Source organism: Conger conger, chromosome 13, assembly GCF_963514075.1.
Source record: "Conger conger chromosome 13, fConCon1.1, whole genome shotgun sequence".
Classification (NCBI taxonomy): Eukaryota; Metazoa; Chordata; class Actinopteri; order Anguilliformes; family Congridae; genus Conger; species Conger conger.
Genome location: NC_083772.1, coordinates 35,446,674 through 35,471,419, shown reverse-complemented (window position 1 = coordinate 35,471,419; position 24,746 = coordinate 35,446,674). Strand labels below are relative to the sequence as shown.

The window sequence follows — 24,746 nt, the reverse complement described above, 5'->3', positions numbered from 1 at the left end:
TGGTTTTAAAGGATAATTACACCCGAGATCAAACAGTTTTAGCTGTAAACGTGTTTGTATGCCTACTTTATTGTGAAACATTTGAATCCATGCCATTATTTCAAAATTCATGAAACAATATTGTTTTGGCTTAGAAAATCGGTTGGAAAGTTTGAAAAATGTGATCTGCAGTGCACTCTGCCCCTGCCTGAAGTAATGTATGCCAATGAAATATCCATTTGGAAACTCAGAAATGTGTCAGTTTAATTTAACTTGTTTTCAAAGTCGGCAAACCAGCTGCTATGCATCAATATTTTCACACTGTCCAACCACATCACCCCCCCCCCCTCCTCCCACAAAGCACATTATCACCAACCGTGTTCTCATTGTTATGAGATTTTGTCCATTAAGCAGCAATTTCTCATATGTATACATTTGGAGCCCGTGTCTGTTCCACAATGGATGATGGTTTATTCATACTCACCCACACATTAAGGTATTTACATAGCCATCGCTCTTGTATTGTCGCCGTTGGACACTGTCCTTGTAATATCCGAGCGCGTGGCGTAGAACTGATTTCCCTAAGGGGCGGCGGGACGGTGGGGATAATGATGATGAGGGAGTCGGTGAAGTGAACGCCCGTCCCGAGATTACCGCCAGGAGGGAGCGCGCTCAGTCTCTGCGACGCCCGCCCGTCTCTCTCTGTCCGCATGGACAGCAGGCGACAGGCTAACTGGAGAATGATGAAGCTGATGAGGCCTGTTGAGGATATACAGTAATATAAACACACGGTCAGGAATCAGCCGCTCTCTGTGTGCGATGCACTGCAGCGAGACTGTCCAGTCCCACACGTTCCTTCCCTGTCCTGATTTAAATCTTTTTTTAAATCGCTCTTTCTGTCTGGCTGGTTATGCTCTGTAATGTCTAGCGTTATGCTGCTGTCCCCTTATTTTCTTTTGTCCGACTTTCACAGGTTAATTTTGTATTCCTCTGTTGTAGTTCTGCGGTGACTGGCTTAAACATTATTAGGGTTTTATTGCGAAGCGGTACATCAGTCTGAAATTCATGATGTTCTTACTTGGTCAACCAGCATGGCCAAGCTGGTCATAGTTCTGGTCAAACTGGGTATAAGCTGGTCAACCAGCATGGCTAAGCTGGTCATAATGCTGGTCTAGCTGGGTATGAGCTGGTCAACCAGCATGGCCAAGCTGGTCATGAAGCTGGTCTAACTGGGTATGAGCTGGTCAACCAGCATGGCCAAGCTGGTCATGAAGCTGGTCGAACTGGGTATGAGCTGGTCAACCAGCATGGCCAAGCTGGTCATAGAGCAGGTCTGAGCTGGTCACCCAGCTACCAGCAGCAAAACCTAGCTTGAGCTGTTTCTTTCAGCTGGGAAGAGTTCTCACACCGAGGCAATAAACAAAGAGGCATCCGCTGTGTCATGCTCAAGCCATCATGCAAAGCGCCATGCTAAGCCATCTTTTCCATTTCCTTTTTACCCTGGCCTTCTCCCTCTTTGTAACAGCATGATGGGAGATGGAGTGTGAAAGATGTGTAGCTCCAGACCAGCCGTGTAAAAGCGGTCAGAGATGCTGCAGCAGCAGTGGTAGGGGAAAGCAGATGTGTGGCACAGCCATGCCAGGTGAGATGAACGGGCACAGGGCTTTGGGTTTTGGGTAGGGCTATATTTAGCACCCTCCCTCCCCCAGTGTTTGGCCCAGATCTCCATCTGCTGCAGGAGCTTCCCCAGACCCCTTAATTACAGCCTTTAATTATGCTGGGGCCCAGGAGCATCTTAGGGACTGGACCGGCAGGTTCTGATCCCACCAGGCCTACTATACTACACTACAGGGATTAGGGAGAGGGCATAACCTCCACCGCATACACACTCCTGTACCCCACACACACACACACACACACACACGCACTCCTGAATACCACGCACACACACTCACACACTCCTCTTGGTGGTTATCTCAGCGTTCGCTGGGGAGAGGGGGAGAGTGGATACTGTGCGGCAGTGGAAGAAAAGAAAGAGAAACAGGGGAAGGAAGGAGAAAGGAATGGAGTGTGTGTGTGTGGAGCAGAGAGGCCCTGGGGCCCTGGGCACTTATGTAACACAGAGACAGGAGCAGAGACAGCCCTGGAGCTTGGCTGCATCAGACAAACATTTAAATAAGGAAGCTTTCCCCCTGATGCCGGTGCTGATGCAGAGTGCTCACTCTGCAAAAACGACACACTTTTAAACAAGTGCAAATTTTTACATTACATTACATTAATGGCATTTGGCAGACGCTCTTATCCACTTCTGCTCACACTTCCGGTGTAGCCCTTGTCTGCTGTAGGTGCTGTGCGTGTGTTTGTATGTGCGTGTGTTTGGGTGAGTGTGTGTGTGTCATGTGTTTCCGGCTTTCGTGAGTAACACATGCTATACCGAGAGAGAAGCTTGAATTTACAGAACAACTGACAGACAACCCCAAACCCCCACACTTCTTTCATAAAAGACGCTCAAAGGCTGAATTGAACCTCAGCCCACTGACGTAGAGCTCCAATTTAACTGGGCAAGGCCTGTGACATTCCACACTGGCAGAGTTTAACAGGGACAAGGCCGGCTGTATTCCACACTGGCAGAGTTTAACAGGGACAAGGCCGGCTGTATTCCACACTGGCAGAGTTTAACAGGGACAAGGCCTGTGACATTCCATACTGGCAGAGTTTAACAGGGACAAGGCCGGCTGTATTCCACACTGGCAGAGTTTAACAGGGACTAGGCCGGCTGTATTCCACACTGGCAGAGTTTAACAGGGACAAGGCCGGCTGTATTCCACACTGGCAGAGTTTAACAGGGACAAGGCCGGCTGTATTCCACACTGGCAGAGTTTAACAGGGACAAGGCCTGTGACATTCCATACTGGCAGAGTTTAACAGGGACAAGGCCGGCTGTATTCCACACTGGCAGAGTTTAACAGGGACTAGGCCGGCTGTATTCCACACTGGCAGAGTTTAACAGGGACTAGGCTGGCTGTATTCCACACTGGCAGAGTTTAACAGGGACTAGGCTGGCTGTATTCCACACTGGCAGAGTTTAACAGGGACAGGGCCGGCTGTATTCCACACTGGCAGAGTTTAACAGGGACAAGGCCTGCTGTATTCCACACTGACAGAGTTTAACAGGGACAAGGCCGGCTGTATTCCACACTGGCAGAGTTTAACAGGGACTAGGCTTGCGGTATTTGACACTGACACAGAGTTTAACAGGGACAAGGTCTGTGGCATTCTGCAGGCTTTGTTAAGGGCGACACCCGGCACCCTAGAATCCAGAACATGGTGGAAAAAAAGTCTCTAATGAGGGAGGGGTTCAGGATGTGGTTTTCAGGGACACACAAATATTCTTCCAGGCCACACCCTTCCCACTCCATTAAAAACTGACGACCCCAATCTCAGGGTCTAACCTTTAGTAAGCGGCGAACAGTGTATACTGGATCGCCGACGATGAGCCGGGGGGAGGTGGGAGTCGAGCAGGAGGACTGATCCGGGAAACCACGCAGGGTTTAACACAGGAGAAATTCTGTAAAAAAAGGACCAAAATATATTACTACTGCTACAAGCCAAATCATTCACCCGGTCTGATTCCAATTGAACAGGAATTTCATACACTGAAGAGAAACCTGGAAGCAATTAGCCCTCAAAACGAGCTGGAACTGAAGATGGCTGCCTCACGGGCCTGGCAGATCATCACCAGGGAAGATACCCAGCGTCTGGTGACGTCTGTGGGTCACAGATCTCAAGCAGTCTCTGCATGCAAAGTCTCTTGAGCCTCTTCTTGCTCCACCAGCCTGTCACCTTTCACAGGGCCGAGGTCTTCCACTGAAGACGCTTCCAAAACACATGAAAGCATTGTGTTCTTCAAGACTGCTTAGTCTAATGAAATGTAAGTCGCTTTGATAAAATTATTATTATTGTTAATATTAAGACTCAAGCCTCTCTTTCCACATGCCCCCCCCCCCTCAAATGTAAAATTTCAAAGTGGTTTATTGAAATGACAAATATAGGCACTCTCTCCATCTCTCTCCTGCTCTCTCTTTCTCTCTCTCTCAATCTCTTTTTCTTCTCTCCTCTCTCTTCCCCTCTCTACCCCCCCAAAACCCGCCACTCGAAAGAATTACCAGGCACTCCTGGGAAACAGACCTACCCCGTCAGTTTCACTCGACGGAACATTCTGTGACAGAGGAATGGCACTTTAATAATTCAGCGTATTATTTGCTGTTATTAGATAATGAAGAATAAGCAGCCTTTCTGCGGTATCTTTGGGGAGACAGGCGCAGTGAAGTCAGCGGAAAGCTTCCTGTCTCTGTGATTTCTGTGCTCCAGGAGATCTACGCACACAGTTTTCATACCGTAATGTAAGCAGACGTTAATTTGATGCCGCGTTTCGCTGCCATGCCTTGATGTACGGTTTGTTTTCTTTTGCATTAAGAACACAATAATAGAGCACTCTCCTGAATTAATGGAGCATAACACAACAGGAAGGGCCCGACAAATGCACAATTTCTGGATATTCGGAGAAGTGTGATGTTCGAGGAGAAAAATCTGCTCTTAAATAAGTCTCAGAAATGTCTTTCTTTAACCGTAATGCTATTTTACCACTAGAGGGTAAAATGGTTGAACAGTAGAACACTCAAAGTAACCAGTTCATGTTTCTTGTCAGAGCGTGTGTGTGTGTGTCCGTGTGTGTGTCTTTGTTGTTGATGTATTGTGTGCTCAACCACAAAGCGACCTCAATTTATTTCAAAGTCTGCCTCCTGTTAAGCCGGAAAGGGCTTTTGATCCTGTAAGAAACAGAGCACCCAGGAGCCCATATTACAGTCCACAGAACAGGAACCCTACTGCACACACACAGACATGCACATGCATACACACACACACACACACACACACACACACGCACAAACAGCACATACACACATTCACACACACACACGCATGCACACACACAGACACCCATATGCACACGTGAATGAACAGTGAATTAATTTTGAGGGTCTTGGAACAGCTGGTCCAGTGGCTAGTGACAGGCACTGTGTCTTGGTGCAGTGATATTTGCTATCTGATCAGAATTGACAGCAGTTTTGTGCTCCTTCCCATGCAGAGATGATTCTCCCAGCATGCATCAGTGAGATGTGTTGTTGATGGGTCCTGGTGTGGGTGTAAGTGACGGTGAAGCAGAGCAGGCTGGGTGTGGCTGATGCAGGGGTCCATGGGAATGAGCCAAGGCAGATATTCCTGGCTGCAGTGATGGGTCCCAGCGGTGACTGAAAGCTGATTGGCCCCAGCGGTGTCTGACAGCTGATTGGCCCTAAGGTTGAGTGACAGCTGATTGGCCCCAGCGGTGTCTGACAGCTGATTGGCCCTAAGGTTGAGTGACAGCTGATTGGCCCCAGCGGTGACTGACAGCTGATTGGCCCTAAGGTTGAGTGACAGCTGATTGGCCCCAGTGAATTTGGGGGTGGAGGCTCACATATGTGTGCTGTCAGCTTCTCTAGTCCTGAGGAGCCCACGGTCAACACATCAGGGCACGTCAAGCAGCTCCACACAGAGGCAGGCACACACACACACATACACACATACACACACAAAAACACCCAAACACGCAACTCACACACGCATGTACAAACAGACACACGCATTTATACACACTCACACACACAAACACACATTCACAGATACTCGTGTCCTCCTGGGCATTAAAATCTTGTGTAAACGTCAAAGGTCTCAGGTCTCAGGTCTCACATATTTATATTTACTCTCTTTGGTTCTGCTCCACCACTCTTCATGCCCAAACCAGTCACAGCTGACTGTTCCATCCACCGACCGATGACAGGGAAATGCTTTCTTCTCATTACACACTGCTTTCTTATCACCGCTTCATTCTGCCACCATTTCCCCCAGTGGACACGGCGGACTGGTGTAACGGCAAGGGATTTTGATTTGAGTGACACTCATTGGGCAGAAGCTGAATAAAGAAGTATTTTAAATAGTTATTTATGAACTGGACTGAATAAATCAATATTCTTTTATGTATTCACTGACAGTCAGTCTCTGGATCTTACTGCAGCTCCCCGTATGCAAATTCCCTCGGTTTGATCAAACAGCTCTGGAGAATGAGGGAAGGGAGAAATGAGATGGGATTGGTCCTGAGATTACAGGCTCTTACAAAGGTACTGGTTACTATCATAACCACGCATATGGGCACTAATTGGATCGCTCCTTGGTGGTGTCCTTCTGTATGCCCTGAGAAAGGATTTCTCCATGAGCCCCATGTGTGGGTAGTGCCACGGCTGCCTGCACAGAGGGTGGGCACTGTGTGGAATAGCTTGCCAGGACATGCAGTGGAGGCAGAAACACTCAAGACAAGGCTTGACATGGTGATAGATGCTATTTAGCTTTTGGGCAAACTAAGCAGTCAGTACACTTTAGTGGGAGGAAAAGGCAAGCATTACTGGGCTGAATGGCCTGTTACTACTTCCTCTTTCCTTTCAAGGCACCATAGATCACCAGAAAAGATAGGACTGAGCCAATTAGTTCACATGACCAAGGTTACGACAGTAATGTTTCACTATATTGGATCGCTCTGTTATGGTGTCACAATAGCCGACCAATCAGAGATCTACAATATGCATGTGCTAGACGAGCAAACCATAAACCAGTGTTCCTCACTCCTGGTCCTGGAGAGCAGCAGGGAATCCGGGAAACCATGCAGGGTTTAACACAGGAGAAATTCTGTAAAAAAAGGACCAAAATATATTACTACTACTACAAGCCAAATCATTCACCCGGTCTGATTCCAATTGAACAGGAATTTGAAGATGGCTGCCGCACGGGCCTGGCAGATCATCACCAGGGAAGATACCCAGCGTCTGGTGACGTCTGTGGGTCACAGATCTCAAGCAGTCACTGCTTGCAAAGTCTCTTGAGCCTGTTCTTGCTCCACCAGCATGTTACCTTTCACATTATTGTGCTGGGGTCCTCAATCCTGGTCCTGGAGAGCCGCAGGGTGTGCTGGGGTCCTCAATCCTGGTCCTGGAGAGCTGCAGGGTGTGCTGGGGTCCTCCTGGTTCCAATTAAGTGCTGTTTTTTGTTGTTACTCAGCACTTAATTGATTATTTACGCTAAGGACAGGATCTGTAGGTTTCTCCTGCAGTCAGGACTGCTTTTAAGGACTAAGGACTATCCTTTTAAAATGTTGAGCTGTCCATTTCTCCCTGTTAGCAGGCCTGCGGTGGATGTGATATGACCGTGTCTCTCAGCCTGTTCTGTAAAGAGGACCTAATCCCTGGGAGCTCATCCGGTTCCTTCAGATAAATATTTCAGGGTGCGAAGGGCTGAGGAACATGCACGGCTCTGCGTACTCCAAAGAGCTTTCTCTTAAGAGCACCGGTTGCGCTTGTTTACATCTGTCTGTAAAATGTTCATGCATATTTATGACAATAGTAAACAGCATGTTTGCATAGCCAGATACTCTACACAGAGTGTTTTCTATGGTAAATATGAGCACAATCCCCTTCTGGCAGGGAGACACTTCCTCCAGAAGCACTGATCTGAGGAACAACGCGGCGACACACCAGCGGCATTCTGGGATAGACTTTCTTCAGAGCCTTCTCTCTTCAGACATTTCTGTGTTCTGGGGTGTCAAACAGAGCCTTTGATGTGCTGTTTGTTGCTTGCATGCGCATCTGAAAGACAGCATGAGTAACAACTGCATTCAGTTGATGCCGAATGATGTCCTAATGCACTTGAAATATCATCTGTGATGCTTATTAGTGGGTCCGATAAATTATATATTCATATTTTTACCTGATCTGCGCAGCTTCCTGTCTCTTTGGCAAGTTCTAGACAATGCAAAGGTTTGGTAGGTTTGAAATGGTTCATTTTGGGATGAAAAAAGAACTGGCAGTTATTCGAGGAAGCGGCATGTGTAGAAAAAACACTGGACTTTGAGAAAGTTTCTCCGGATGCTCGGTGGCTTGGTAGTGGGCGGTGAACTGTGGATGCTGAGATTCCGGAGTGATTTGTGCAGCGGGGAGGGAGGACAAGTTTTCGTCCTCTGAGAGAGCCTTGAGATGGGTGCTTTGATGATGGCAGTACTGAAAATGCCACATCAAACAGAGGATAGAGGGAGGGAGAGAGGGAGAGAGGGGGAAAGGGAGGGAGGGAGACGCACAATGCCTCCTTGCTATCCTTGACTGTAAAGTACGAGGGAGTTTGACAGCCTGGATCCATCCCCAGCCACAGCTGCCCCTCCCACCGGTGCTCAAACCTACTGATCCTGTCTGTAGCTGTGTCAGTCACAGAGCAGAGGAGAAAGCTACAGATCCTGTCCGTAGCTGTGTCAGTCACAGAGCAGAGGAGAAAGCTACAGATCTTGTCCGTAGCTGTGTCAGTCACAGAGCAGAGGGGAAACCTACTAATCCTGTCTGTAGCTGTGTCAGTCACAGAGCAGAGGAGAAAGCTACAGATCCTGTCCGTAGCTGTGTCAGTCACAGAGCAGAGGAGAAAGCTACAGATCCTGTCCGTAGCTGTGTCAGTCACAGAGCAGAGGGGAAACCTACTTATCCTGTCTGTAGCTGTGTCAGTCACAGAGCAGAGGAGAAAGCTACAGATCCTGTCCGTAGCTGTGTCAGTCACAGAGCAGAGGGGAAACTTACTGATCCTGTCTGTAGCTGTGTCAGTCACAGAGCAGAGGGGAAACTTACTGATCCTGTCTGTAGCTGTGTCAGTCACAGAGCAGAGGGCTGGCTCAGAGACTCCACCCATCGCAGCCCTCTTTAAAGGCACAGTTTTCAGAAAGAAGCGGTTCACTGTGTTTATGCAGTCTGTGCACTACCTGGATAATGTTACTGTAAGCTGAGACTATAGGATCAGTGTCTGTGTAATTAAGAAGACATCAATCACAAGCCACATCACAAGCCTCGGCAGTGCCTCCTCATCAGGGCATTACGCTGCAGATTAAGCTCTCAATCCTGTTTCAGAAGGTATTATGTAACTTGTAGAAATAGCTGAAATAAAATCATTTTCTGCCAGAAGCCTATTCGTTACATTGGACACGCTTGTCACAACCTCTGTCATAAGCTTTTGTGCTTGCAGTTGTGCATCTTGGTTGGATGCACAATCATCTTTGTTTTACTTCTGGTTTGCCACAGATTTCCGGTTTGTTCGTTTGAAAAATCGAGGTAGACTAGCTCTGCGACTTTGCATTTGTGATTTGACTTCGACATGACTTGTGTACGACCTTCTTTGTGTTTGACTTTTGACTGTCGCCTAGCTCGTTCAGATTTGTTTGCTGATCAGATTTTGACCCTTGATTCATCCCTTAGGACTCTGATTCCTGCCCAGCCCTTTTTGATCTGTTCGCCCCGGTGCCTCACTTGTGCTCGACCCTGTTCACCCACCCTGACTGTGCCTTTGATTTGCCCCTCTGCTTACCATATAGTGACTCTGGTAAAGTTAGAGTGTCTACAGCTGGATTGCATCCTTACAATAGGACACTATTTGTTATTATAGAGAGTGAGATCATATGAGGTACACTGACTGTGCACAGTGTCAGATAAAACTGGATTCTGTCACACTGTTTCGAGAGCATTTCTTTATCTGCATTTAGTGAAGTGTGATGAATTGGTTATAGATTAGCGTATCTATTGAACAGTGACACTTCTTAGCATCATACCTGTCTCCAGGTGTCATAACTACCCCCCTCACAGAGGAAAGACCATATTTATACCAATGGGCTGTAGAGCACTCACACCATGGGAGCCACGGAGCTGCTCATGTCTGGCTGTGTGGTGAGGTAGGGGGTACTCTGGGTATTGTAGTGTTGAAGGCGAGGCCCAGGTGTGGTGGGGTAGAGGGTATTCTGGGTATTGTAATGTTAATGGCGAGGCCCAGGTGTGGTGATGTAGGGGGTATTCTGGGTATTGTAGTGTTGATGGCGAGGCCTAGGTGTGGTGAGGTAGGGGGTATTCTGGGTATTGTAGTGTTGATGGCGAGGCCCAGGTGTGGTGAGGTAGGGGATATTCAGGGTATTGTAGTGTTGATGGCGAGGCCCAGGTGTGGTGAGGTAGAGGGTATTCTGGGTATTGTAATGTTGATGGCGAGGCCCAGGTGTGGTGAGGTAGGGGGTATTCTGGGTATTGTAGTCTTGATGGCAAGGCCCAGGTGTGGTGAGGTAGAGGGTATTCTGGGTATTGTAGTGTTGAAGGCGAGGCCCAGGTGTGGTGAGGTAGAGGGTACCCTGACTGAACAGCTATGTTAATAGGCATAATGACACGCTCCATCTGTTGGAGGTAGTCACAACTAAGTCTGGAGGTAGTATTCCATTAACTAAGATGTAGTGTACCATGGAATCATCAAAATTATCAAAGAAAACATCATAGTTTTTAAACTAATTTGTGCCCAAATGATCAAGCAGAACATTTTGAATTGAGAGAAAATAAATAAATACTGCAGATAAAAATGTTGATGAATTTGGAATACAAAGGTACAATATTGCAAGTGTTTTTTTTTCCGACACCAGTGCAAACTGCCTCGTTTGATACTTGGTGCACACAAATCTGATTCTATAGCAGAGCAGCAGTATGCAATGTAGCCATTACATCTTAGTAATGGCAAACCTACCTCCACGCTAGCTCTCACAGACGGCCCGTGACATTGAGGTACAGCCAGAGCCCCTCCCCCCCCACTCCCCCCACACACCTGCAGGCCACACAAGCCATTCTTTCCGCAATTTTAATTTGCCAGCTCCAGATTGGCGGCTTTCATTGCCCTTGAGGGAACGGAGGAGTCACGTCCCTCATTGCCCGCTCACAGAGTCATCCATTTTCATGAGCTGCTTGGCAAAATAAAATTTAAAATGCCGTAGATGTAATAGAGGAATTCATTAAATGTGATAGTAATAATTACCATGGAGACAGGTTGTGTTTTTTTGCCCCACCTCAGCAGTGTGCTGATGGGTTTCGTCCACAGTCACCTGGGAGTTTAAGTGATTGGCTCATCCCAGCTATGGTGCTGCACATGATTGGCTGCCAATCTGTGGTGTTGTAGCTGATTGACTCCTGGTCTGTGGTGTGTGGAGCTGATTGGCTCCTGGTCTGTGCTGTCTCACCTCAGTATGGCGATTAGCATGAAGCCTGTAGCGTCCTCCTTCGCTAACTCACACACATTCTGCTTCATCCTCTACCGTCATACACAGCACTAGCTTTCCTGAAAGCCCATCTCTGCTCCATGGGTCTGGTTAATTGATGAATAACTATTAAAATATGTCACACTCTTGGCTCATTTATCCCAATCCTAATTCTCTATCTTGATTAAATTTGTCACCTAATCAGTACCCATTACAGCGCAAGCACCTGGAATGTTTCTGAGCGAGCTCACCAGATGGTTCTGTCTCACATGCTTCATAAAAACCTTTGTATATCTGTGTTTCATCACTCCATTAAAGCAGATGGTTCTGTGTTTCATCACTCCGTTAAAGCAGATGGTTCTGTGTTTCATCACTCCGTTAAAGCAGATGGTTCTGTGTCTCATCACTCCGTTAAAGCAGATGGTTTTGTGTTTCATCACTGTTAAAGCAGATGGTTCCATCGCACATGCTTCAAAAAACCTTTCTGTATCTCTGTTTCATCACTCTGTTAAAGCAGATGGTTCTGTCTCACGTGCTTCAGAAAAACCGTTCTGTATCTCTCTGTTTAATCACTCTGTTAAAGAAAATAATTACTTGAGATTCCATGAATAGCCGGATGTGCCCCAGCTCTTGTGGACCAGCTGGAGGAGAATAATCGAAATACCCTGCTTATAGTCGCACACACACATTTTAACTACTATTTACTTTGATTTCTGTTCATATCTAACGCAAGTATTCTTGAACATAAATAGTAGTAGATGCACAAGTGGATAATCCAGAGCATCTAACAAGAGTGCATCTATGGTACAGAACACAGTGCCTCCTCCAAATGTGGTGACTGCTAGTTACTGCGGCTACGGAGCAGAATCTTGCCATTGCCTTAGCCTTTGACCTGCAGACCTATCAACCAATCTGTGGACATTACCTAGGCTCTCAGCTGTTCGTATTGTGCGCGGAAATAAAGCGCAAGGTTGTAAAGTGTGTTTTGTGTGATTATTCTTCCATTAATTTAGATTTTATTTTGAATTTAGAATTATTTTAATACGGCAATTGAATTGAATTATAATTATTCATATCACATAAAAGCGCGACGGGTTTCAACATTAAAATGGGTGATGATTAATTCCAGTTATCCTGATTAATTAATGCTTCAGTGGAATTCTATAAAACACGTAAAAAGGTTTGCTGTAAATAGGGTGTAGCCTCCAAGTCATCGCTTAGACCATTGGTAGGTCCGCTCCATTTGCATGCCAGCATACGCCTGCACAGAGAAAACACACTGAGCGATGCCCCGCTCAGTTTAATAGGCGAAAGTGCCGATTAAAGTTTCACCCATAGACTTGATAAAAATATAATATATAATAATCATGGTTATTATATTACAATATATCATAATATATAATGATATAATATTATATATTATAATAATTGTTATAGAATAATTCTAGCCAATAATATAAGAAGCATGGATTCGCCATGCGTGTTGTTTATGTTGCTGTCTCCGGCTGCCGGCAAATGTTTTCTCCTCCATATATAGATACGCTCCTCCCTCGCCGCTTGGCAGGGCTTCTCACCTTGAGGCCTCGGCTGTATGAAAAGGAGCGGACCCTGTGAACGCGCCTTTGATGTACGATTACTTGGTGTTTATCAACATACACACGTGGATATGGAAAAAACATCTGTGTCTACGCGTGATTGATAAATCCAGCGGCATTTGCAAACCCGGCATTATGTTAGAGATATAACCAAAGGGGGCCGGGTATGAGCCCTCAAGCTCATCAGTTTTCTGTGCTACAGGCTACTGCTGTAGCGCCGATAATGCCTGAAAGTACTGTCTCTGTAAATGCAACTTCCATCCATCCATCCATTATCTTAACCCGCTTACATTACATTACATTATTGGCATTTGGCAGACGCTCTTATCCAGAGCGACGTACAACAAAGTGCATACCCATAACCAGGGATAAGTTCGCTGAAAGACCCTAGAGGTAAGTACAATTTCAACTGCTACCTGTACAACAAAGATAAGGACAAGGGCCATTTTTTTTTTTTTTTTTGAACAAACAAACAAACAGAGCAAAAGTCACCAAAGTTAACTATCCAAACACTGCTTACCTAGCCAACTAAAATACTGATACACAAGTCACAGAGACAACAATTAAGGTTCACAGGGAGGTAGGGAGGGATGGGGAGAGGTGCTGTTTGAAGAGGTGTGTCTTCAGCTTGCGCTTGAAGGTGGGGAGGGATTCTATAGTTCTGACCTCAACGGGGAGTTCGTTCCACCACCGTGGAGCCAGAACAGACAGTAGTCGTGAGCGTGAGGTGGAGGTTCTGAGAGGGGGAGGTGCCAAGCGGCCTGTGGAGGCTGAACGAAGAGGTCTGGCAGGGGTGTAGGGTCTGATGATTTTTTGCAGATAAGCTGGGGAAGACCCTTTAACTGCTTGGAAGGCTAGCACCAATGTTTTGAATTTGATGCGAGCCATGACAGGCAGCCAGTGGAGGGAAGTAAGCAGGGGGGTGACGTGTGAGTATGTGGGAAGGTTGAAGACCAGACGAGCTGCTGCATTCTGGATGAGTTGGAGGGGTCTGATGGCAGACGCTGGGAGGCCAGCCAAGAGGGAATTGCAGTAGTCCAGGCGGGACAGAACCATCGCTTGGACCAGGAGCTGGGTCGAGTAGGGGGTGAGAAAGGGGCGGATTCTCCGTATGTTGTATAGGAAGAACCTGCAAGACCGGGTCACCGCCGCAATGTTCTCGGAAAGGGACAGTCTGCTGTCCATCACCACGCCGAGGTTCCTTGCACTGGGTGACGGCGTGAGTGTGGTATCCCCGAGGGAAATGGAGAGATCCAGATGGGGAGAGGTATTAGCAGGGATGAATATCATTTCAGTTTTACCTGGGTTGAGCTTTAGATGGTGGTTGTCCATCCAGCTCTGGATGTCCCTCAGGCAAGCAGAGATACGGGCTGAAACCTGCGTATCAGACGGCGGGAACGAGACGAAGAGTTGGGTATCGTCCGCATAGCAGTGGTAGGATAGCCCATGTGCAGTGATCACAGGGCCAAGGGAGCGAGTGTAGAGAGAAAAAAGAAGCGGGCCAAGGACTGAGCCCTGGGGAACTCCTGTGGCGAGGGACCGAGGTGTCGATACCGAACCAGCCCAGGCAACCTGGAAGGAGCGACCAGAGAGGTAGGACTCAATCCAGTCCAGGGCTGTGCCACAGATGCCCGTTGCTGACAGGGCAGACAGGAGGATGGAGTGATCCACAGTGTCGAAGGCAGCAGAGAGATCTAGAAGAATGAGGACAGAGGAGAGGGAGGCTGCTCGTGCGGCATGAAGTGACTCACTGACGGAGAGGAGCGCAGTCTCTGTCGAGTGGCCCGATCTGAAGCCAGACTGATGGGGGTCTAGCAGGTTGTTGTTAGAAAAAAAGGAAGAAAGTTGAGTAGAAGCGGCTCGTTCTATAGTTTATCCTGAATAGGGTCACAGGGGGGCTGGAGCCTATCCCAGCAAAAGGCAGGAATACACCCTGGACAGGTCGCCAGTCCCTCGCAGGGCACACACACCATTCACTCACACTCATACCTATGGGCAATTTAGACTCTCCAATCTGCATGTCTTTGGACTGTGGGAGGAAACCAGAGTACCCGGAGGAAACCCACACGAACACGGGGCAAACTCCGCACAGAGAGGCCCCGGCCGACAGGGATTTGAACCCAGGACCTCCTTACTGTGAGGCGGCAGTGCTACCCACTGCACCATCTGTGCCGCCTGTAAATGCAACTTCAATTTTGGAACTGCAAAATGGAGTAATTTCCGTTTTTTAAAAGAATAACTATTTGACAACCGTGACAGTGTGATAATCGTGACAGGAGTGGAAGTTGAAGGACCATAAAGAACACTTCATAAATACGCCTCTCCACCACACTTTATTATTTATTTGCTTTATTACGCTTAATCTTTTTCATGATCTGGAGTCACATTCATTTAAATCCCTGTGGCTGTTGCTAATTACCCTGTTATGGGCCGGGGAGTCAGCCCTGAAGAAGAGACGGTTTTGGGACTGTGTTTAGGTGGAAAGACTGGTGGTGGTTTTGTGGTTGCCATCTAATTTTCATTTTTGGATGTTTACTCTCCCTTTTCCAGAGAATTGCTTTTGGCTGACCACCTGTTTTTGTTACAGGTATTTGTTTACTTTGGATATCTTTCTTCAACAGATAGGAAGAACAGGAGCATTGCTGGGCTGAATGGCCTCGCCATTATGTTATATTTTCAGCAGGGTAGAGAACTATCCTTGCACAAAAGGTTTGCGGTTAATCACACTGTAATTCTGACCTCATCCTGCCCCATACGTGTGCCCTCAGGTGCTGAATGTGAGCCTTTTGGAAGGGGAGGCGGTGACCCTGGATGACGTTGGAGGCAGGGTGCCCACAGTGGTGGCTAACGAGTCCATTCTGATGAAGGGGCTTGTGGTGAGGAGCCGGAGCAACCAGATCGCTGTCCGCTTCCTGAGCGAGCAGTCTCCCCCTGGGTCATTCCTGCTGCGCTACCAAGGTCAGCCTGACCGCGAACACCGCTCTCTCCCACGAGCTAACACCTGTCTCACCTCGCTAACACCTCTCTCTGCGCTAACACCTGTCTCTGCGCTAACACCTCTCTCACCTCGCTAACGCCTCTCTCACTGCGCTAACACCTCTCTCTCTGCGCTAACACCTCTTTCTGTGCTAACACCTCTCTCACCTCGCTAACACCTCTCTCTGTGCTAACACCTCTCTCACTGCGCTCACACCTCTCTCTCTGCGCTAACACCTCTTTCTGTGCTTACACCTCTCTCACCTCGCTAACACCTCTCTCACTGCGCTAACACCTGTCTCTGCGCTAACACCTCTCTCTCTGCGCTCACACATCTCTCTCTGCGCTAACACCTCTCTCTGTGCTAACACCACTCTTCCCCTAATGCCTCTGTGTGCTAGATATATCGGTATGTACATGTACACAGAGTGGGTAAATAAATTGAATATATTTAAGTAATTTCTGCTTCTAAGCTCTGACTCCTTGAGTCTGAGCAAGAGGCGTGTATGGGCCCTAAATATTTTTTATTCCTCATTTATGCTCATCTTTGCCCTGTAGTATGACATAAAGTATGTGATATACTTTGTTTAATCAAACTGAGGATTCCACCCCCCACCCTTCGGCTACACAGGGAATCTCACACATTGCATTTCACATACTCACGCCTGCCAGTTGGCCAGCGCACGCTCTGATGACAGGAAACATGTTAGTTTGCCACCTGTCAACGCAATTGGCTCCTAATTTACGCCTGAAAACAGCTGTCAGTGTGTGTCGGCGTGATTGCACGGGAACACATTTTTCTTTACAGAGCCACGTGTAGTAGCCTCTCTGTGGCAGTCATGCAGTGGCACCCCCCCCTCCCCCCACACCACATTCCACAAGTGCTGTCTTTCTGTATTAATATCTGACTCTCATTTTGTCCTATTTCAGGCTTAATTCTCATGCTTGTGAAGTTTACTGTAGTCAGGTGTTCGGCTGTGTTTTCTCTGGGCCGTTTTAGAGCTCTGTGCTTTCAGGGCTAGGTTCTGTTTTCTCTGGGCCATTTTAGAGCTCTGTGCCTTCAGGGCGAGACTGTGTTCTCCCTGTGCTGTGTTAGAACTCTGTGGCTGTGTTGGCTGTGTTTTCTCTGTGCTGTGTTAGAGCTCTATGGCTGTGTTCTCTCTGTGCTGTGTTAGAGCTCTGTGGCTGTGTTGGCTGTGTTCTCTCTGTGCTGTGTTAGAGCGCTATGGCTGTGTTGGCTGTGTTCTCTCTGTGCTGTGTTAGAGCTCTATGGCTGTGTTGGCTGTGTTCTCTCTGTGCTGTGTTAGAGCGCTATGGCTGTGTTGGCTGTGTTCTCTCTGTGCTGTGTTAGAGCTCTATGGCTGTGTTCTCTCTGTGCTGTGTTAGAGCGCTATGGCTGTGTTGGCTGTGTTTTCTCAGCCTAGGTGGTGTCTCTGAGGCCCGGTCCGCAGGAACAGGAAGTGGGAGCAGTGTAGCGCACAGAGATTAGTCCAGGGAAGGCCAGATTTCAAACAACACTGTTTGACGCAAATCCAGTGTGACAGGCACGTCACATATCTGAAGCTCTACCTTGCTCCATCCCGTCCTCTCTCTCTCTCTTTCTCTCTCTCCCTCTCCTGTGCATTGATTGGCCAGTCTGTCCTCTCACAGAGGATGAAAACAGTCAGCCGTCACCTGCCGGTTCTCTGCTGTCTCCTTTCTAGTCCGTGTATGAGATCATACACTGCTAGAATGTTCCTTTGTGTATGGGGTGGTTATGCTACACGATGCACTACATGTGGTTAGGCATGTGCATACTGTCACATTAATACATTCACTCCATTCTCACAAATGCCAAATATAAACCTAATTCTCATTTTTATACTTTACAGTATACACACGTGATGAGGGAAATTAATGATTCTCTGTGTTTTACCGTTGAGGCAGCGATTCTCGAGGCACTCTGGGTAATGGGTAATAACGAGGTCACCTTAATTAGCAGTGCAGTAAATCTTAACGAAACACTGCCTGGAAACACAGACTCCTCGTTAGGCAGTTATAGGTGCCGTAATTGGCCGGTCAGAAGGCGGACTGCCCTAGTTCTCATGCGGTGCTATGAGGAATGCCAGTGTGCCCTGTCCGCCCTCGGTACATTCCAGAAATACCATACCCCATCCTGTTAACCCTGCGTTCCTCAGGAAAACCCTTCTGCCTCTTATTCCTGCTAACACTGCAGAGGAACACCCAATCTAAGGCCTCTGCCACTCGCCAAAACATCACATTATTTATACCACGGCATGGAAAAATAACCCACCACCAAGGGCATTTTTATTGGCTGAGGCGTGTCACATGGGTGGTCAAATAACAAATTATGTATTGAAAACAATGTTTCACAAAGATGATATTTGTGTAACTTAGCTGAAGCCTTTACCACAGTAAGGGGGATGTTCTCTGTCTGGTCCAAAGGGAGCTGTAGGGCTCCGGCAGGTGTTGTCTGTCTCTGCGAGCTCACCTTGCCCGCGATAATGGAGCATGAAATATGTGATCTGACAGGCAGGGAACGGGAGGCTGATCCGTTTAGAGATGGACACCGTGTGATCTCAGGACACACTGATTCATATTCAATAAGAGACTCGCATCGGCTGACATGACAAGGTGAATCTCGTTACACTGTGAGACTAAGGCTGCTGGTAATGGAGCAATGTGCGAACATGTGCATGTGTGTGTGTGTGTGTGTGTGTAATCCCCTCTCCTGTGTGTGTGGACAAGTGTGTGTGTTTCTTTGTGCATGCAGGTTTATCTGTGTGTGTTTGTCTCTGTGTGTGTGTGGGATTATCTGTGTGTGTGTGTCTGTGTGTCTCATACCTACAGAGAGAGAGAGGATTAGAGTTGAGAGCTAAATTTGCATTTACACAGGATTTACAATTAACTCGCTATATTACTCTGTCCTCCCTTGTCCTGGAGTGTGATTGCTTTTACACTGTGGAGGGGTGAGTCATTACAGAGAGAGAGAGGGAGGAAGAGAGAGACAGAGACAGAGAGAGAGAGGGAGAGAGACAGAGAGAGGGAGGAAGGGAGAGTGTGAGAGAAAGCAATGGGTTGGGGCTGGTACACTGCCCTCTGAGCCTGAGATGGAGGGATGATAGAATGAAAACAGGGCTAGTGCCCCATCCACACCTCTAACCTCTCTTACCCCTCTGATCCCAGTAGCCTGTCCTGGCCTCTGCATTGCCCTACTCAGGACACCATGACGCATGTCCCAGTCTCCCCCTTATAGTGACATCAGTGTGTCCACTTCACACACATCACAGAAATGACCTCACCGTCTCAGCGTCTCAGGGTTCTGTGAGGTATTGCAGACTCGTGATGTCAGGTGGAGGCGAGGGCTGGTCTGTTTCACCGTGTACCCCTTCCTACACCCGGGACGTTCATGTTTACCACAGTGCTCAGAGCCTCTGAGCTGCTAATGAAGGCCTGTCTCTGCTGTCTCCCACCGTGACAGCGCACCCTCTCACTCAGACTACAGCGTTCCGCTTCTGCCCCAAAATCTGCCATCAAACGATGAACTAATACTGCATTCAACTGCATACTTTATATCCCTTCACGTGGATTATCTGCTAGTTTAACACCTTGACAGTTACCACCTTAACCTGTAGGCCTGTGGAGGATGGGCATCCCCCTATAGTCGGGTTCCTTCAGAGATATCCTCTCATCTGGGAGTTTATTCTCTTCACTGTTTGAGGGTTTTTCTCCACACTAAGGATTTTTGTTTACCTCATATGCTATCTGGGTGCTCAATGTAATGTTATTCTGCAAAGCGACTTTGTGACAGTCTTCTGTGAAAAGGGCAATACAAATAGAACTGAACTGAATTGAATAGAATTGAAATAATTGGGACAGAAGTCAGAAGCGGCGTTGCAGCACTATGAATCCTGAAAGTGTGTTAATCATACACAGAGCGGAGGAAACGCATTCGCTGCAGTGTAAGCTACGACTGTGAACATCAGCACAAATCGTGTTTTGATGTCTGTTAGAAAGCAGAGCGTTGTAAGCACATTATCGCGGGTTGTCAAAATATGCACGGCGCACCAAAACAAGCAGATCATTATTAACGGTTTATCCATATTTTGTGTTTGACAAACAGTAATTGCATGCAAATAGGATTCTGTCAGCCGGTAATGATGGGGTAATGTCATCTTCTATGCGAGACGCAGCTCCTTTTGCAGGCTGCTCGAGGAACAGAATCGACAGGATTGGTTTAACTGATGGATAAACCAATCAAGGGAGTGAGTTAGACTAAATCTATCTATGTAGCTGATGCTGAATTGCGTGAAGGAAAGCCCCATCTTGGTGGGCTTTTTCGTCTTTCTTATAGTGCAATTAAATTCACAGTTTTCAAATAATCAACAGCTTGCATGGCCAGTCCATTATTTAGTTCCAGTGCTGTGCCAGTGCTGTGTTGTCAGGTTGCCACTCTCTCTCTATCTATCATACACTCTCCCCTCAGTAATGCCATCTATATCAGTTGGTCTCTCTCTCTCAAATCAAATTTCTCATTTAAAATGCTTTATTGGCATGACAAGATATATCTTATGTTGCCAAAGCACAAAAAGAGCATTGAACATACACCATTGAACACATAAACATACAGTATTTATGGATATACAGTTTCCAGGCATACATGTATAGGCCTACTCAGATAGGCTCGCTTGTTGTCCCTCTGTTTGTGGCAAGCTATTGCTATTCTGATGCATATTGCTATTTTGAGGTCTCCTACCTACAAGCTCTCATCATCCTCTCTGTTTCCCTGTGACATTCCTGGCAATGGGTTCACACGTGTCCTGGTATAGTCCAGCAGGACCTATCAACTTAGGTGGCCGGAGATGTGCCAGCCTGTTATTCCACACTCAGTCTGATCTCCAGGGTTCATGGCTTCTCTGGGATTCTGAGGGTTACGTTTACAAGCTCACAGATATAGAGCCTGAGGCACTACAGTTAACATTGCAAGCTCACAGATATAGAGCCTGGGGCATTGTGGTTATCATTGCAAGCTCACAGATTATGGAGCCTGAGGCACTATGGTTATCATTGCAAGCTCACAGATATAAAGCCTGAGGTTAGCAGTGTAGGAGTATCTGAGGATTGATTTAATGAAGCTAGCGCAGGTGCTAAAGAGCGTGGCGGCTTTCTCTGTAATTAAAAGCCTAATGAATGGCCCAAGGTAGCAAATACATCTATCAGGGCTGTAATTACCCCAGGGTCCCTGGCATAAATAGTCGGTCACATCTTGCTCCAGACTGGGCTGTACCCATGGGGGATGTGGTGTGTTTACCCCTCTGTTTGTCCTCCACACTGGGGGTTTGGTTTCCTGCCTCTGACCAGCCCTGCTCTGCTGAGCACACTATGGGGCTTGAACATGAGCCTCTACTTTGCGAGCTATTGTGGATGCTATGGTGTGAAATATCAGCCATTTTAATGAAATTAAATGAAAATGTGCAGGGGAACCCCCTGACATATGGGATATAGCTGCCACCAGTACCCATAGCAGTAATGGCGAAACTCAGTGCTCAGTGTTAGCAGCATTGTTTAATGTAGGTGGAGAGGTTGGATCTGAGAAGTTGCAGTTTGGCAAGTTGCAAGTTTTGCAAGTTGCCTTTGTTGCAGAGTACTGATGCTGCACCAATTTTTGGAAGAATGATAAAGCTGGATATCCTGTTATGCTACTGCGCTATCCCTCTGCATCGGGGAGGTGTTTTGGTCATCACTGCGCATCAGGGCAGGTGTTTTGGTCAGCACTGTGCATTGTGGCAGGTGTTTTGGTTAGCACTGTGCATTGTGGCTGGTGTTTTGGTTAGCACTGTGCATTGTGGCTGGTGTTTTGGTCATCACTGCGCATCAGGGCAGGTGTTTTGGTCATCATTGCTCATCAGGGCAGGTGTTTTGGTCATCACTGCGCATCAGGGCAGGTGTTTTGGTCATCTCTGTGCAGAAGGGACACCAGTGGGCATTTTTGGTTTCATTTATTATTATTTTTCCTGCCTTTATTTAAGCAGTGCTGTCTTCTGAGCTGTCTACTGGATTTCAGGTTTCTCTGGCAGTCCGGCAAAATGCAGTGACATCAGGGGGTCAATTAGCATTTAGCTGATAGAGAAGTAGGGCTCACTCTATCCTGTTAATTAAAAGCTAATAAGAGTTGGCCTATTCATCGCAATGCTTCAAGAAGTGAATGATCCCTTAAAAAGTCACGTCCCATGTCACACTTAATATGCATCCATCTCTTTTCAGAAATTCTTAATGAAATAATTATTGGAGAACTGATTGCTGCTGGGGGTTTCAGCTGGTTTTAAACACGCAGGAGAGAGAGAGTTCCAGCAAGGCCCATTCAATTCAATTAAAGCCACATCACTTCCCTGCTTTAATGGGAATGAAATGGCGTGAAATATGAATGACGCAAATGTAATTACAGCAAAGCCACTCGGCGCGGTCGCGCGCCTGACTGTGGCTGAGACCGAGGGCTGAGAAAGATTGAAACGCGCCGATTTAATTCGCTGTCCCCAGCAAATTGACACGGGCGCTAGATGAAAATTAATTTTTGCATAATTAATTTTAATACAGAGGATTAATAATACAAATTAAATATCAATTTGACTCGCGGCTCCTACACGTGTAGATGAATGCGCGATTAACACGCCGAGGCCGGACCAGGCTGGCTCTGGAGGCTAACTTTGAGGCGACCATTTTGCTTTGCGAATGCGAGGTGTGTGTTCTTCTTTTTGGGGCTTTGTGTCAGGGCTGGATTAGAAAGCCGTCAGGGTGTTTTAAACTGCAGATGACCAGGTGGTATTGCTACCGCAGAAGTAGAGAGCAGGGCTGGATTCAGTTCCACTTTAACGCACCTTTCTCTGGCTTGTCTTCCCTCAAGTGAGCAGTTTTGAGACAACATTTATGAGGTGCATCAAGTGAACTTTGAGCTCTGCAAGGGAGGATAGACTAAAACGGAGCCAATAGCCCTCGCAACCTATAACTATCGGAAATGCTATGCAACATCTGCTCCGTGCACAAGTAAATGAAGTAAATTATGAAAGTACCAAATATGGGACAATGGTACCTCTCTATGAGAGAAAAAGATATGGAGCCATGGAATATTTGGCCTCTGAGCTCCATGGTCTGACTTTGTTTTGGGTGCAGCTGAATTATCCACTGCACCCACCCCCATGTCAAGGGTTGTGCGATCTACAAACACAAACCAGCAGACTTCAAGTGTTAGTGAGGATTCTGTCCATATCGTGTCTGATAATGCGGGGCTGTCACCAGGCTGAAGTACAAGTGCGCGCTGTCACTGCCGGATGCTCCGGCAGCCCTATCTCAGCTCAGCCAATCACATTGCATTTCACGGTGCCTGTCAAATTACGGAACTGTTTGTACTTTTATGTCCTGTGCCCTCCCGTTGTAGTTTCCTGTTTCCTCCCATTTTAGCTTCATGTGTCTTCCTTTTTAGTTGCACATCCATTGATTAAGTGTGGTAGACAGTTGATTCATCAGTGAGTTCACACTGATGAACTCGTGCTTGAAGGCAATCTCCTTGGGTTTTGCCATAGCAAAACGGCACAGTACTCAGATAATTAAGACTGTTTTAAGATACCCATTACCTTGACTACCAGAAGGGCACTGCCCCCTCGCTTTCTGCTCATGAAAAGATGTCACATACACATTTTTCTGCCATCACAAAAACATGTGTAGGCACTCCGGTTGGATAATCTCCATGGTAACAAAATGGGCACCATCCAATGCTTCTCAGTGCTTGGTTCCATTTCCGCCAAAATAAACTGATTTCCACTACACTTTTGTCGACGTCTACAGTCGATGCCTATTGTTTGTAGGGTAGAAAGAATTTGTTGATGTCTATTGCTGTGTCAGTCTCAGGTGGTTTTGACAATTTCAAATGTTTCGTAGAATGCATTGCCTGTGCCTACTACTGATGCCTATTGTTTATAGGTTATAGTTGCATGTGTTGATGTGTTAAGTCCTCTCTATCGTCCTCTCTAATGTCGTGTTGTCTGCATTATCGATCGCACAATTTCCTCATTTGGGTCAGGAAACAAGATGGGTTTAGTAGGTGTCTCACTGTGTGTTTTATGTTGTCCGCATTTAGACCTAAACATATAGATTTTCTATCAATATTCATGTGTAGAAAGCTGTTGATAACTTAACTGTCAGGGTTGTGGGACAGAGAAACCAAGATTCACAGGGCTCTTTGTAGCAAAGTGGTGCTGTGAGATCGTCTGTACAAGTGATTCTTTCCCTTATGGGTCTGTTTGAGCTCTTGCTGCGAAGGTCTCATAGCATAGCAGTAGGTTCATAACCTGCCGTCATAGCCGTAAGAACTGAGGCAAGGTACCCTGGGTATTCAGAGTTATTCAGAGTTATGTTACTGAAGTTTAACTGAGTTAATACATTCACACACAATAACTGCAGAGAAAAGCCTGTGTTTTGATCTACCTGCTTTGGCTACTCTGCTGTAAAATCCATCTGTGCCACTTGAAACCATCTTGAAAATTGAGCTGGTCAAGCCCGCATCATAAGCTGGTCTTGCTATGTAGCTGTTTCAAAATCTAACTTGAGCTGGCTTTTTTTTCAGTAAGGTAGTGACAAAACACACGCAAACATCCAGCTCTCTGTCCGGTCAGAAAAATTATGCCTGTAGACTGTGTGCACTATTTCCACAGAAATACGGGCACAAAGAGCAACCCTTATCATGTCACCTGCCCCCCCAAGGAATTCTGGGAGCAGTCTGAAACACAGTGTACCATTTCAACAAACCACTGCAGCATCAAACCGGCTCCCTCCTCACAGAGGCTGGGGCCAGGCAGAGACGTAGGCAGAGGACTCCATCTTACAGTCGCAGTGTAAACACCGATCAATAGCACTGTCCCCGGGATAAAGCAGTGAATTAACAGGTAGGCCGACCACAACCAGCAGCCTGTTGTATTGATATTTATATGGTGGGGTTAAACACTTGATTGAAACAGTCAACTGCTCGA

The 24,746-nt window shown here is 47.0% G+C and overlaps 1 protein-coding gene across 1 annotated transcript in view; it reads left to right on the top strand.

Moving 5' to 3' along the window:
* The window catches only part of LOC133107560 (seizure protein 6 homolog), a 182,261-nt gene that overhangs the window by 121,917 nt on the left and 35,598 nt on the right, over positions 1–24,746 (top strand). The window contains exon 4 of the mRNA XM_061216552.1: positions 15,519–15,708. Within this exon, the coding sequence (XP_061072536.1) occupies positions 15,519–15,708 (190 nt within the window). The remainder of the gene's footprint in view (positions 1–15,518; positions 15,709–24,746) is intronic.